Source organism: Actinia tenebrosa, unplaced genomic scaffold (assembly GCF_029948245.1).
Source record: "Actinia tenebrosa isolate PJP-AT-01 unplaced genomic scaffold, QUT_ActTen_1.0 PGA_scaffold6__47_contigs__length_16458017, whole genome shotgun sequence".
NCBI classification, from domain to species: domain Eukaryota; kingdom Metazoa; phylum Cnidaria; class Anthozoa; order Actiniaria; family Actiniidae; genus Actinia; species Actinia tenebrosa.
Genome location: NW_028292583.1, coordinates 4,516,019 through 4,530,298, shown reverse-complemented (window position 1 = coordinate 4,530,298; position 14,280 = coordinate 4,516,019). Strand labels below are relative to the sequence as shown.

The following is a 14,280-nucleotide window of genomic DNA, read 5'->3' as shown; positions in this document are numbered from 1 at the left end:
CCCAGTGTGTAAGTCGGGAGTAGAAAACGAAAAACACTTTCTAGTTTGGTGTCCACTATATGACTCTCATAGAAACGACTTAAGAGAGTTCATAGAAAAAAACACCAGCATTAATTTCAACAATATGAGCGCTGACAGTCGTTTTATGTTCTTAATCAATTCAAAATCAGCGTCTCTACAAAGAGCCATATCAGCATACATTCATCAATGTATGCTGATACGTGAAAATGAATTAAGAAAATTACCTAATACATAGTATATATATATACCTATAATATATTTGGAATCAAACACTCATGTACTATTAGTATAAGGTGCCAAATAAAATTGTATTGTATTGTATTGTAATGTTGTGCACACAACCGAGTTAAAAATGCATGAGAAAAGCTTGAATACTTTCAAAAACGATGTTAACATCAGCAACAACGAAAACAAAAACGACAAGAAATGAAGGATTTGTTTTCACTTCATTCAAATATAGTAGTCAGCCTGTAGGTATTTCACATCACAAAAACGTAGGTTCGATTAGGAGTACACCTTGATTAACAATCGGCTCTGTTTGGTATCATATGCAGTTTCTTTTAACTTATAGCGAGAACCCTTGAATTAACGAATAACGTGATTACTAAAACGACTTAACCAGTAATAATAAAGAACCGCTCCCAATTATCAGAGTCTTCGTATAAAGCTACAATAAGTTGGATGATCTAAAACAAAACGCACCGAATTCATTACTGAGATTTAGGGCTTGAGGCGAATCAGTGTTAGTGTGCCAGAGAAACAGGACATATTCTAACTGACCCCTGCCACTATGAGAATAGTGCACTAGAAAATGAATAATATTATATTATTATTACATGTTATATGTGTTCTAGATTTAAACATGAAAAATATCAGCTTATTATATATTATATATTTTATAGTATTACAACCACGAGGTACAGTAAGTACAATATTTACGTACAAAAAAAGCGAAAGACTACCAAGCCAGGCGCTACCGACTGAAAAGCCAAAAGACGCACGCTTGCTTTACAAAAAGGTTTGTTAAACTAAGTAAGCAAAACTGGAGATAAAAATAAAGGAAAATCAAACACTAGAATGAATCTACGAACCTTGGGGTCGAGTTTACGATATTCTTCATCATCTTCGTCAGCGGAGAAGAACAGTGCGGTCGAGGTGATAGTCAAGGAGCCTGGGACGACCACACATGGCGCAATCATGTGACAATTTGTAGAGAACAGGACCTGACCGGAATCATCAGTTTCCAGGCTCTTCTCGTCCGTGATGATCTCATTGAGGATATCCTCTTCGTCTAAGGAGTAGGAGTCTTCGATAGCAGACGATGAGATTTTGGCGAAGTTGAGTTTTTGTTGTGCTTCCTTGCTCAATAGGTCTTCGGTGTCTGTTGATAAGGGCGATTTCAAATAGTGTCAAACGGACCCTTTAGCTTGGGTTTATAATGTTTTATTTATTTATTTTTTCTTTCGTGTTTTTTCCATTTCACGAGAAATATTTTCTCATTTCAAGTGTCATTCGCTTAAAAATTTTTCTTTGTTTAGGTTCCATCTATAACCATGTCTTCCCATGCGTAACCGTTAAACAAAGAAATGATGCTCAAGGGAATGACACGTAGTCTGAAATGGGACAATATGGACCAAATCCACATGTATTTTTTTTTAGAATAGATTCTTTATTTGAGTTGTATCCATATTCACGTGCCTTCTCTTGGCAATCATTAAACAAAGAAATGATACTCAAGGGAATGACACGTAGTCTGAAATGGGAAAACATTAAGCTGAGCGCATCCGACCAGAGGAGGCCTATAAAAGACAATGAAGAAGCAATGTATAGTAAAACTTTTTTTTTCCGTTCCCTGTGTCAATATATTAATTACAGTACATTTTTGGTTGACCTTTGCATATGACCCAGTGTCCTATTGGTCAGTTCTTCAACCAGTTTGGCAGAGCGTATTGGATTTTTGGATTTTTTGTATATATATTTATGCTTTTGTAGGGTTGTGTCTTCTTTATGTATAGTTCGTGTTAAAATTGAAAATTAAAAAATTAAAAAATTACCTTGTAAGGATTGGATTAGAGTAGCCTCTGGGTGACTCGATCCATGCTGGTTCTTGACGAGCAGCATTCGTCGTCTGCTGTCGTCCTCACATAAAGCAAGACGATGGAACGATACTTCATAGGATGGTTCAGCTGGTGCCCAAGCTCCTTGTTCACTCGTTAGGATGTCTTGGATCTGCAAGGATGAAAATTAGATATAGATAAAATGCCTATGATTTAAAATTAACCCGGGTCTTCTGTTAGGTTACTTAGGGTTTGAAGCATGGTGTAATAGTGTGAGCAGCCCCGCAATAGGTTGCGTTGCATAGGGAAGTCCTTTAAGCTTCTGTGAAAACAAATTAAACCAGAATTAACTGTCCCCAACCTCACCCCACCCACCCACCCTGACACCATTCCTACAGTGATATGTAGTGTTTCTGAAACGAACGTTTTTCCATTTCAGACCACGTGTCATTCTTTTGAGAATAAGTATGCAATACCGTTAAGCAAAGAAATGATACTCTAGGGAATGACACGTGGTCTGAAATGGGAAAGCATTACGTCCAAGCTAAAGAGGTCTATAGACTCCTTGCATTGATTTCCTAGAGGATTATTGTTCTGGAAGTTCTTATGCAAAAAACAAAACAAAACAAAACAAAAAACAAACAAACAAACAAATCCATTATTTCGTTCCCCAGAACAATTTATCTCGGGACTCAATGCTAGTGGTGTGTAGGAAGGGCGAAAAGAGAGTTCAATCTTTGAAACGTTTCAAGACCTCGTGTCAGTTTTTATTCTCACCTTAACGAGCAGGCCTTTAGCTACACTACTATCTCGTCGTCTTGAAGCAACCAACATCTTGCTTTGCAGGTCTTCGCTCTCCAAATAAAGATCTCGGGTGAGCCTACTGAGTTCTTCAAACTGGACATGCTTCTGCTTTGAGATGTCCTGTAGTTTGGCCATGATGACGTATGCCTCGCTGGTTGTCATGACAATGCGTTCACGCATCGCATGGGACAGTAATCGGCCTTCGTTGATCAGCTCCATAAAAGCAGCACCTCCATGTCTATTATACAGAGACAACACTATTAGTAAATCTGCAATAAATCTTTATTCTTAAATCCATTAATAAAGTCCTAGAGCCATGTCTGTCTGTCTGTCCATGTCAGTCACTGGCTATTAAGTGCTACCCTTGTGAAAACAAGGACGAATAATACAGCTTTGTCAAATAGCTAAAAAAATAATAAAACAAACCTCTGTAACGAGTTCTGCCATTCCTGAGAGCACAGAAGCATGACGAGCTCAACACTAGAATCACTTTTTTGACAAGACAATCCCTCAAACACCAACTCTTGCCCGTGGCTTCCAAGCAACACGCGGGACAAAAACGGGCTGAAGTCCAGAAGAATTTCTTTTAACAGAGAACCACATGATTTAAATCCGACCTCGACTTTCTCCGATAAGCTTAACCGACTGAATTCCGACGTCTTTGGAATGGTGGGTATCGCAATCGATTCCTCTTGGTAAGAGAAAACGTCATCTTCGGCGTCTACTGTTTTGCTTCGCTGACCACCCCAGCTGGCGGCTCTGTTTCTTGTTTTGTCTACTCCATTTATGTTGAGCGTGTTTTCTTCTGAAAATCAAATAACAAACGGTTAAAAGACATAAGTAAAGACTCCTTCTTGGGGGGGGGAGAGGTCTTAACTTGACCATTATGTCAAGGGTAAAGATCAAGCAAACGAACTGGGGTTTGGTAAAAGACATTAGTAAAGACTTTTTCTTGGGAGGGAGGAGGTCTACACTTGACCATTACATCAAGGGTAAAGTTCAAATAAGTGGAAATGGAGAAAAGAATGAAAATCCTCAACTGGGGCGAGTTGTGAGGGGAGGGGAATAGGGACTTAGAAATGAAAGCGTTAGGGTACAAAGCAAAGTCTGAGCCATGTTTGTGCTACCTGACAAAAGCATTAAAATCAAGCTACTATTGTGGAAATATCAATGCGGGGGATCAAATATTCCAAGCCAGAGGATTTTAGACTGATTCCATAAGTCGGTGTTTTCGCTCTTTAGTCGATTCTGGATATCGCTAACACAACCCACAAAGGAGCGAAAACTACGACTTATGGAATTAGTCTAAGAGGATTTATCATTTAGCAGTACAATCATCTTACGACAGGGACCTTTTACCTGCAGAAGGTGATGTATTAAACCTGCCTCTACCATCTCCCTCATCACTCTTCAGTAGATCCCTATACCTAGCTACCATCATGACAGCGATGAAGTACACTACTGTCAATGCAAGGAACTGAGCCTGTCTGCTGTCCTCGAAGTCGCGGTATACCACAGCACGCAGTCGGTTCACGTCCATCTCTTGCAGAAGCTTTTCGGGATCAGTAACGGTGGTCATGTGGCCGGGGATATTCTGAAGCATATCCTATAAAGATTAATATGAAATAAAATAAAGATTATATTTCAAATGACTAGCGAGCTAATCATTCCTATAGTAAGTCATGACTGTAAACGCCACAGCACGGTAGTGGTACGTAATTGACAAACATTTTTGGACCAATCACAGAGCGCGAAAACAGTGCGGTTTGTTCATTAAGAATGCTCAGACATGGAACCGTTACGGTCACGGTACCACACAATTGTAACGTGATTATTTTACAGTCTGAAGATTCTGAAATGCGCTCTTTTTTAGGGCGCTCTTCGTTAGAATGACATAGGGACCGCTTATTTTTACCGGGGAGGGGACGGGGTAGAGCGGTGGGCTAAAGAGGGGACCACACAAAAAAAATCAATAACAAGAATCGAAAACTAGGGTGGTCCTATTCTTTAAGCGACAACGGAGAGGGTGGGTGGGATTTCTTGTATGAGATACCAAGCAAATTCCAATGCTTCTCCCCCCCCCCCTCCCCCTGATAATAAGAAATGGTCCTAAAGGTCATTGACATACCATCTCAGATGGAGGCTCCGTCGAAGCGATAAGTGCCTTGATTGCTTCGCGTGTTTCTTTCAGGGTTTTCTTGGTAACCCGGCCGTCTTTGGCCAGCGGAAATATTGGTCGGTTGCGTTGTCGACAGACGAGTCGATTGCGTGCCGCACAACAAAACACTACAAGAAAATCGTATTCGTTAGTCATGATTTAATGGTATAAATGGAGATTTCTACGAGTTATTTATTCCAGCCTTAAGTTGAAACGAAAACGTGCCACAATTTTCCGTAACACAAATTGTTTATAATAGGGAAGAAAAAGTAGTAAAAGCTATCGTCTTAATAGACCCATATAGATCAGATTGGGATTTTCTCAGTTGTTTTCCCATTTCAGACCACCACAAGTCATTCCCTTGACAATGAAATTATCTTATCTTTTCAAGTGTTTCTGGTAAGCAAAGAAACGATGCTCAAGGGAATGACACGTAGTCTGAAATAGAAAAACATTAGGCCCAAAATAAATAGACCTCCTCGGCTCTGACGTAATGTTTTCCCATTTCAGACCACGTGTCATTCCCTAGAGTATCATTTCTTTGTTTAAGGTTTGCGCTCGGTTGCACATGGGAAGACACATGAATATGGATACAACTCAAACAAAGAATCTTATTCTCAAAGAATGACACATGGTCTGAAATGGGACAACATTACGCCGAGCCGAGGATGTCTGTTAAGAAGGTAATAGGTTATTTTTCGCAACTCACCGAGTCTAAGACACTGTCTCAGAAAACCCCCATTACTCATGTTTCTATTCGACTCTACTCCACCAAACGCAAGAGAACTGGTAAACACAATCACATCCACCAATGACATTAGTCGATTAAGAAACGAGAAGCTCGTCTCCAGGTTCATTCCGCCACAGGGTTGGATGACGTCCTGGGTATAGTCACGTGACGTTACGGAGGACAAGAGAGGAAGCAAGTCTCCACATGCGTAGACGATGTTGTCCGCGAGTACGGAGACGAAGTGAGCGAGATTCCAGATGTATGTAGTGTTTTCTTTGGAATTGACGAAATCCATGACAGTTTTACGAGTGTGGCTGAAAAGTAAGAAACGATCAAAAATCAAAGCAAAGAAAGGAAGCAGGAAGGAAGGAAAAGAGAGATGAGTATGGATGAAGGGAAGAGAAGGATGGACGGGTGGGAAGAAAGAAAGAATAAAAGAAGGGAGGGGTGGAGGAAGGGAGAAAGGGAAGGACGGAGCTGGGAAAGAATTAAGAAAGGATGGAAAAAGAGAAATAAGGAAGATTGAAGTCAGAACTATCCAGCTGAATAAAATATTTATGCGAAAGCTTGGGGCAGGTGAAATCTTTAAATGACAAACAATTTCTTAAGACCCCCCCCCCCCCCTTGAAGTTCCCAAAAAAATAACTATCCCCCCCGGGCAATCTCTTGTAGCTTCTTCTAAAAATTTTGCATCCCCCCCCAATTTTCTGAAAAAAATTTTCAAACCCCCCATTTTACTGGTAAAAATTTTTCCGATCCCCCGGCCTAAATTTCACCTGCCCCCCCTCCCCCCTCTGCCATACATTTTGAACGCAGCCTTATACCTAGTTATAACTAACCTTCGCCAAACCTGTAAATCTGATTCGATAGCAAAGAGTAAATCACCAAGTAAACGCTGATGCATCGTAGACCAAAGAAACTCGGGAATATTCACATGTGCACGATACTGAGAAGCCTCTTCTGGGCTTGCTGCGGTCGTGTCGGTATTTCTACTTGGAGAACCCTGGGCACTAGTACACGGAGATTCTGACGTGCTTCCGCTTGGTTCCGGAGACTGCGCACCTGGGGACGCACCGCTGGCTTCATCGTCTGTACTTTGTGCTTCAGTTTTTGCTCCTCTTGGGGAATTATTTACAACTTCATTTTCATTCTCAGAGGTAGCAGCTGTTGCTCCTATGAACGAGCTTTTCATTGTTAAACTAATACTACTATCCTGGTCTTTCGCTCTTTCTTCAGCTAACAATTCCCCATTCTCCATGTGGGATGGTCCTTCAGAGTTCGTTTTAGATTTATCATTGTCACTAATACTTTGTTCTCCAGATTCCTCTTTAGGTGACTTTACTTCAAGTCCTTCAGTAACTTCAGATCCTTTTGGTATCGAAACAACACTAGAATCATCTTCTTTGACGACTGCCTCAGAAATCGTTGCGATTTCTTTTTCTTCGCTTTCATTCTTAATTTCACTACCATTATCATCATTACCCGATCCTGATCCCTTTCTTTCATTTTCAACTTTCTCTTCTAAATCTTTCTTGGGCGAATCCACGCACACAGCAAGACCAGGAACGCTCTTTGAAACATTTTTACTTTGAGAATCAGCAACTTCAGTACCCCGCACATCAGATCCAACACCTGTTACACTTCTTTCGTTTTCCTCTTCCTTATTATCTATTTCTGGCTCAGGTTTTTCCTTAGTATCATCACCGACATCCTGCGCAGTTTTATCTCCGACTTCCCTACCTTCTTGACTATCTAAATTTTCTTTTACGCCTTCCTCGCGGGAAATTGCAGTCTCATTTTTGTCTTCACTAGGAGATTCAGATTCTTTCTCCAGATGTATATCTGTTTCCTTCTCCTTCGTGTCATTATTTTTCGCGCTGTCTTCTGATGTAGCAACAGAAGTATTCCCCTCTAATCCTTCAGTCTCTGTGCTTCCAGTCTTTTCATCGATAACAGGAGCCTTCTCAGAAACAGGTAGCCCAGACACATCACCATCTTCCTCTGATGAGCAAGCATGGTTCTCTGGAGTTTCGTTTTCCTTAGAGCTTTTAGGAATCTCATCGGTTGATTCCTTCTCCTCAAGAATAGGTCCAATCTTCTCGCTACTAGAAGCGCTCTTTCCCTTTAATATCGACTGGAAAAACTTCTTTTTTTCATCATCAGATTCTGGAGATTTTGGTCTTCGTCTAGAGGGGTCGGCGTCAGAGTCACTTTTTGTCCGAACGAGGTGCTGCGAGCGAACTAGATGTGAATCACTTTTTGTCTTTGGAGGTTTGTTTTTCTTGGCATCTGCTTCCTTTTCTTCTTTTTCTTTGTCGTATTGGCTGACCTAGAAAACAAGATAATGCGTTTATATTAAGTAGGAGTTTGTACCCCTGTAAACACATGGACAATAGAGGTCATGTTGGTCGTTTGTATTTGTTGTGGCTGGCAGTAAATGTATAGAGCTGTTAAACAGCTATGGGTAGTAGGGTCTCAATGGGATGGTGTTAAAATCTCACGATACGAATTCATGCTGTTCTGTGACCGTGAATATGCAGTGTTCTTGGGCTTTCGCTTGTTGAATGACCAATTAAATGAAGTCTATGGATCCATTCAGCTTGGGCGTAATGTTTTCCCATTTCAGACCACATGGCATTTCCATATTGATATATCTTTGTGCGTCATCGATAAAAAAATAAAACACAAGGGGATAATACATGTGATGAAATGACGTCAAAGCTACTAATGACGTCAAAATTGGTCTATTGATCTTGACTGTGCCGTGCCATGCCCTTTCAGTTATGCTAAATATTGTCCAATGAAAACTTGCTGCTTAATTTTTACGCGTCATAGCTAGGTTATGTAATATTACCTTTCCATGTAAAATAGCCAGTGTATCCACCCAGATCCGCCAGCCTTCTCGTTCTTCTTGGAACGCATGGTGAAGAAGCATCCGAAACAACGAGAACACTGTGTCTGTTGTCCTCTGCTCGACTGAATAATAATATACCCACATGAGAAAACGTCAAGGAAACAGTCATCATTATTATACAAGTATGTGAGTAAAGGTCTTACGGGAAGATGATAAGGTGTATGATAGTAAGAGGAAAAGTAGAATGGGAATGAAATGAAGGGAAATTGGAATATGTATGGGTAGTAAGGTGAAAGGGATGCAGACTGAAGAAGCATATGAAATAAGACAGGTTGATATGAAACAGGATGGAAGAAAAGAATAGAAGGGAAGGGAAGGGAAAGGAAAGGAAAGGAGAATAAAGACGAAAGAAAACAAATTGATAGAAAAATTATTATTTTAAAGGTTTAGAGCCTCGTATCATAAAACAGAAAAAAGCTTGAGTGAATTTCAAGAAAATGAATCCTACCTTTGTCTTTCGGTTCTATGTAAGCTAAAGAAAACAGCCAGTCTTGCCAGCAGGAGAGCTGTAAGAGTATACTGAAGGAAAAAATGATAACAGATATTCGATATTTTTTTCTCTATGCAAAAGAGCTATAACTATTAACAAAACAGCGGTAGCTATAAACAATGGTAGGGACCATGGCTGTGGGAATAAAATAGATCATATAATAAATATTACGCAAAAAACTGGCACACCTTAGTCTTAGCGAAAAGTGTCAGCTTTTTAAACCAAAACATCAAACAGAACTTTAATTCAAAAGTTGATTGCATCTATACATTTGACCGAATAGATGAATTTGACTAAAAAAAAATATCCTTTCGCCCTCCCGGCCTTTGAGTCAATAGCCCATTCGGGCTCGGGGACTCATTCCTAAACAGTCTCACTCTTCCCTCCATTGCCACAGGAAACCCAGAGAAAAAAGGGCATAAAGAAGGACTCCTGTGGTTGGGCCTTGACATACCAATCAATAGTAAGGGGCTTGCCGGATTTTTATTTTTTATTTTCATACCTTCGATTTTCTTTGCTATGATTGAGGAGCAGAACCAGATCAGACAAGAACAGGCGTTTGAGGTCGTGTTTTCCATTTGGTGAAGAGTTGCTGCTTGATTCAATCGACGCTTCTGCTGCTGAAGCTTCTGGGAGCTCATTTAGTGGAGACTTGTCTTCGAGTTGGTGCAGCATTTTGACGATAACAGGGGCGAGATCTAAAACAAACATGTTATAACGTGTGACAAAGAACGTTTAATCTGCTACCGTTAACCCGAGGCTGCAATCCTCGTTTCACTACGTTAAGGAATACACACGAATTCACACGAATAAACAAAACGACAAAATCTTACTTGGATTATGAATGACATAGCTGGCGTCTGGCTCAGGGTGTCGTGCACTGACTATTTGTTTGGATACACGTCCAACAAATATCTTCAACACAAAACATGGTATTTAATTTCATCATCCTAACCAACTTGGGCGCTGGCTGAAGTAAAACAGGCCTCAGAGAAATAGAGAGTGCGGGGAAACGCTAAAAAGAATCTTGGAGAAATTCAACTTCAACTTTCTGTTTAGAATGAAAAAGTCAGAAAAATCTAAACAGTCTCGCATCTTGCTGCGGACCCGAAAGTTTTTTTGTTTTTTTTTTTTTCACGCGACTAACTCGCAAAGCCAAAAGCATCTCATTATAGAGGTTTTGGATCATCACGTGACGGCAGCCATGTTAGATGTCAAGAACAATACAATCGTTTTTACATGAGTAAAAATTCAATTCCCGAGAGCAAAGGGATTTTATTGTCCTGCCATCTAACCACAGGCGGCCCAAGCAGTATTGTGGGATGGGCACGTGATGATGCAAAACCTCTATTTGGTGAGGAAAAGACGAGTATACTCACTTCAAATAGTACATTGTACGTGGTGAGCGTCAGGCCATGTATCATGATTTTCTTCCCGATCATTGAAAACAAACCATAATGTTGTAGAAGCTCCACTTTTCGCCTGAAGAACAAAAGCCATAACGATAAGAAAAGGGCGATTTTAGAAACACGGATAAAGACAAGAGCCCTGCCCTTTTTGCTTCGTGATTATTTAACTCTTGTAATGAGACAGCTACATGGCAGTAGAGTGACCACACTGCTTTTGTTTTTAGTGTGTCCACTTGGGAAAGAGACTAATGGATTATCCCTAGCACTAGGGCCATTCTACCTTTATGTAAAGGGTATCTATATTGTGACGCACGTACTTAATATTACAGTTATGGATGAAACAACCAATGATCTTCAAGGCAAATACACGGACAGACTCTAGAGAGGCGTCTAGAAACTTGAAAATAATCCTATAGAAATATAATTAAGAAAAAAAATCATTTAGTTATTAGTTCGTTCGTTCGTTTACTCATTCTCCCATTCTTGCATCTATCACTTTCTCTTGTATCTCTCTCCCTCCCTTTCTTCCTTGTTTTCTTTCTCTCTTTGTTTTTATTTATTCATTTATTTAATTTTTTTCTCCTTTCTATCTATCGTTTTTTCTTTCATTTTCTTTCACTCTTATTTTTTCTCTACGCACCTTAAACCATCTACTTTATCCAGAGCAGGAACAGCTGTTTCAGGTTTCTCTGTCATGATCGATAACACCAGCTGCAATACGTCCAGGATATTTTCTTCCTGGAATAACAACAATTATATTCAAATGTTAGTTAAACACAGATCCAAGAACTCCTGACAGGGGCTCTCTGGGGTAGGGTATTGGTAGAGCATAGGTAGGGCATGGTAGAGCATGGTAGAGCATAGGTAGGGCATAGGTAGAGCATATGCCCTTCTCGCTCTCCAAACCCTACCTATATCTGCTTACGATGAGGTTAATAACTAAATATTTGAAATGTTTAAGGATTGGGTATGCTTGCGTACAAGGGGCCACTTCCAACCTCTTCCCATAACACATGAATACAACCAACTCTAATGGGAATTGGCACAGTATTGCTTCTGCAAAAAGGAGCATACATCACAATAAAACCTCACTTCCCTCCTCCAGCATATCTCTGAAACGTTAACAGGAAAAATAAATAAGAAAGAGAATATACAGACCTCTTTAGTAGCAACCAAGTAGGCTAAAATACCATACAATTCATCTTCTGCTATACCGTGATCCTAAAACAGTAAAAAAGAAAAAGTTGGCTTCTTCAAAGACGTCAAAAAGGCCCAAACATAAAGAAACCAATTCTTGTTTACCTTCAGGACAAGCTGTTTTACTAGAAGAAGTAGGAATGCTCGAAGAGACTTGACGTCTTCTTTACTAGGACGTGGGGTGCCTTAAAAGAATGACATTAAAACTTACGAACTTTTCTAATGGAAAACTGGCGATGGAATCATATGTTAAAATGTTGAGCGCGCATCTGTCTCTGAAACAACGAAATAGCCGCGCGCGCAGCTGGTAAGACGAATGATTTATTTTGCTCCCTCAAGGACGTGTGCGCAACACTTAATTCACTTAAATGTGCGCAATTAATGCACCGCATCCCGTCGCGTGGTCGTAACTTCGATCCTAGCTCAGACAGTTATCATATATGATAAGAGCTTTTCTTTGATTTTCTCCTTTCACAAAAGTCAACACTTCCAAATTCTCATTAATTCAATGACAGAGCGACTAAGAGGGCCTTAGGTTATTTAGCGTTGCCTTTATAAACATGGACGGTGTGTATGTGTATGCGTGCATCCTTACCATTGTCAATCTGTTCGACAGGGCGATCAAGCCAGTAATATTTTTTTAACATGTACATCAGTCTTCTGACTCCAACCTCTCGTCGAATATGTGCAGCACCCCCTAATCCCGTCACAAGGTCTGTCGCAAATACACTGAATAGCTGAAGTTGTACCTAGGGAGGAGTGGGTGGTGGTCAAGCGAAATTAAACAAAAGCAGTGGGATTTAGGAATAAAATACTTCAAGTTCTTTCTGGTCGGCTAGTTCTTCTCATTATGCATTCTTGCTTGAGCAATTAATAAATGTAATAAATGCGCACATAATCTTCAGGCCGCAAAAAACACACACGCCATCAAAAAAAAGACAAGAAAGAAAAAGATTGAAATTGCAAATGGAAAGCGTGAATGAAGGAACAATAACAAGAAAAAGTAGGGTTTTGTGAAACGGAATAAAAGCAAGAAAGAAGAAAGCTGTGGGTATTTTTACCCAAATGCTTTGCGCTCTCGCCTCGCGACAAATACATGTAAACCAAAAGCCTGACCTCCCATTTACTCCTTTCAAAAGTAATCAGCTATGTACAAGACTGGAAATAATACCTTAGCAGAAGTCTTCACCCATAGGTTAGGGTTGAACAACACGTGATCTAGAAGGCTACCTAGCAACGGTCCACCTCCTGGGGTATACAACAGATGCCTGAAACAATATCAAAATAGAAAACACTTAGTAATCCTGAAATAAGATCTTAGGGATTATTATTTCTGAGTGCATAATATCTTGCTCTGCAGATTCTTAATCTCCATTGACAACGGAAGAGTATTATCAGCTTATCCACTTGTAAGGGTTAATCTGAAGTTGACGCGCAGTATCATTGTCTAGTTGTCCATCTTCAACGACAAGAACGATAAGAAAGCAACAGCATCTACATTCTTGTTTTTTTTTTTTATTTCCTATATTCTCGTTTGGTTTCAGGCAAGAAATAAAGGAGTGTAGGTAAATATGGCCATTACTTTTGTGATGCACTAACACAACGGAGACAACGGGAAAAGTTAAAAAAATCAAAATAAATAAAACCAGAAAATGAACATTTTGTAGACCAAAAAAAAAAAAGGGAACATGTCAAAAGTGCATTCCTTTGGAGGCCTTTTTTCGAACGACGTCAAGTTTTATGGTGTTCGATCACACTTTTTAATGATCACAGTTAAAACAGTTATCTATTCCTCAACGTCAGCTGTATATATATCGTTTCCGATGTAAAGATACGAGTATTCCACGATTTCAGTAACCGGTTTAATACACTACCTTGCAAGGGAGAGCAGTATGTTCAATGACTGTTCCGTGAGGTAAGGTACGCTTGTCTGTTAGAATAACAACATACTCAAAGTCAGGAAATAATTAGGACAATATCGTGGTCATGGTGGAGAACGTAGGGTTAATAGGCTGTTCAACTTGTAAGTGGAAAATCTAATCGCTTCCGGTAACCGTCACGCACATGTATGGAGTCACATGGAGTCGAATAGAGTCATAGTCGCGAGAATACAAAGTCTCTCTTAGTGTTGATGTTGGGATCGGTATTAGCCATTCCGAGGTTAAGAAAAAGACTAGGTCGAGTTGGCAATGCATTATGGGACTGAGACGAATGGACGCCATCTTGGAAATATGTCCCTCTAAAAGAGACCCACAATGCACTGCAATGCCAACTCGACTAAGTCCTTTCCTCAAGCTCGTAATGGCTGATAGTATCTCCTGTGGTGTGATGATGTAGCTAGGAGACGGTTTTTTTTTCAACGCAGTGAACCCCAATAGTTTTTCCTGTACCTTTTCAAGAATGTTACTGATAACAAGGAATCCCTGACATCGCATCATCTGCTGTTGACTCGTGGAAGAACTTTTGAGTAGATCGGAAAGCAGAGACAGCAAAACAGCAC

The 14,280-nt window shown here is 40.1% G+C and overlaps 1 protein-coding gene across 2 annotated transcripts in view; it reads right to left on the bottom strand.

Moving 5' to 3' along the window:
• Window positions 1-14,280, bottom strand: part of LOC116290635 (lipopolysaccharide-responsive and beige-like anchor protein) — a 46,624-nt gene that overhangs the window by 23,096 nt on the left and 9,248 nt on the right. Inside the window, exons 14-34 of one of the 2 annotated variants that reach the window (XM_031697714.2) lie at window positions 14,171-14,279; window positions 13,655-13,710; window positions 12,952-13,048; window positions 12,376-12,529; window positions 11,886-11,965; window positions 11,742-11,804; window positions 11,224-11,321; window positions 10,901-10,993; window positions 10,554-10,656; window positions 10,008-10,089; window positions 9,677-9,872; window positions 9,133-9,203; window positions 8,625-8,746; window positions 6,610-8,099; window positions 5,750-6,084; window positions 5,011-5,168; window positions 4,242-4,488; window positions 3,309-3,687; window positions 2,856-3,120; window positions 2,076-2,250; window positions 1,113-1,402 (exon numbers count right to left, since the gene is read on the bottom strand). In XM_031697714.2, the coding sequence (XP_031553574.2) occupies window positions 1,113-1,402; window positions 2,076-2,250; window positions 2,856-3,120; window positions 3,309-3,687; window positions 4,242-4,488; window positions 5,011-5,168; window positions 5,750-6,084; window positions 6,610-8,099; window positions 8,625-8,746; window positions 9,133-9,203; window positions 9,677-9,872; window positions 10,008-10,089; window positions 10,554-10,656; window positions 10,901-10,993; window positions 11,224-11,321; window positions 11,742-11,804; window positions 11,886-11,965; window positions 12,376-12,529; window positions 12,952-13,048; window positions 13,655-13,710; window positions 14,171-14,279 (4,663 nt within the window). The remainder of the gene's footprint in view (window positions 1-1,112; window positions 1,403-2,075; window positions 2,251-2,855; window positions 3,121-3,308; window positions 3,688-4,241; window positions 4,489-5,010; window positions 5,169-5,749; window positions 6,085-6,609; window positions 8,100-8,624; window positions 8,747-9,132; window positions 9,204-9,676; window positions 9,873-10,007; window positions 10,090-10,553; window positions 10,657-10,900; window positions 10,994-11,223; window positions 11,322-11,741; window positions 11,805-11,885; window positions 11,966-12,375; window positions 12,530-12,951; window positions 13,049-13,654; window positions 13,711-14,170; window position 14,280) is intronic. The other variant, XM_031697715.2, reaches the window with a different exon arrangement.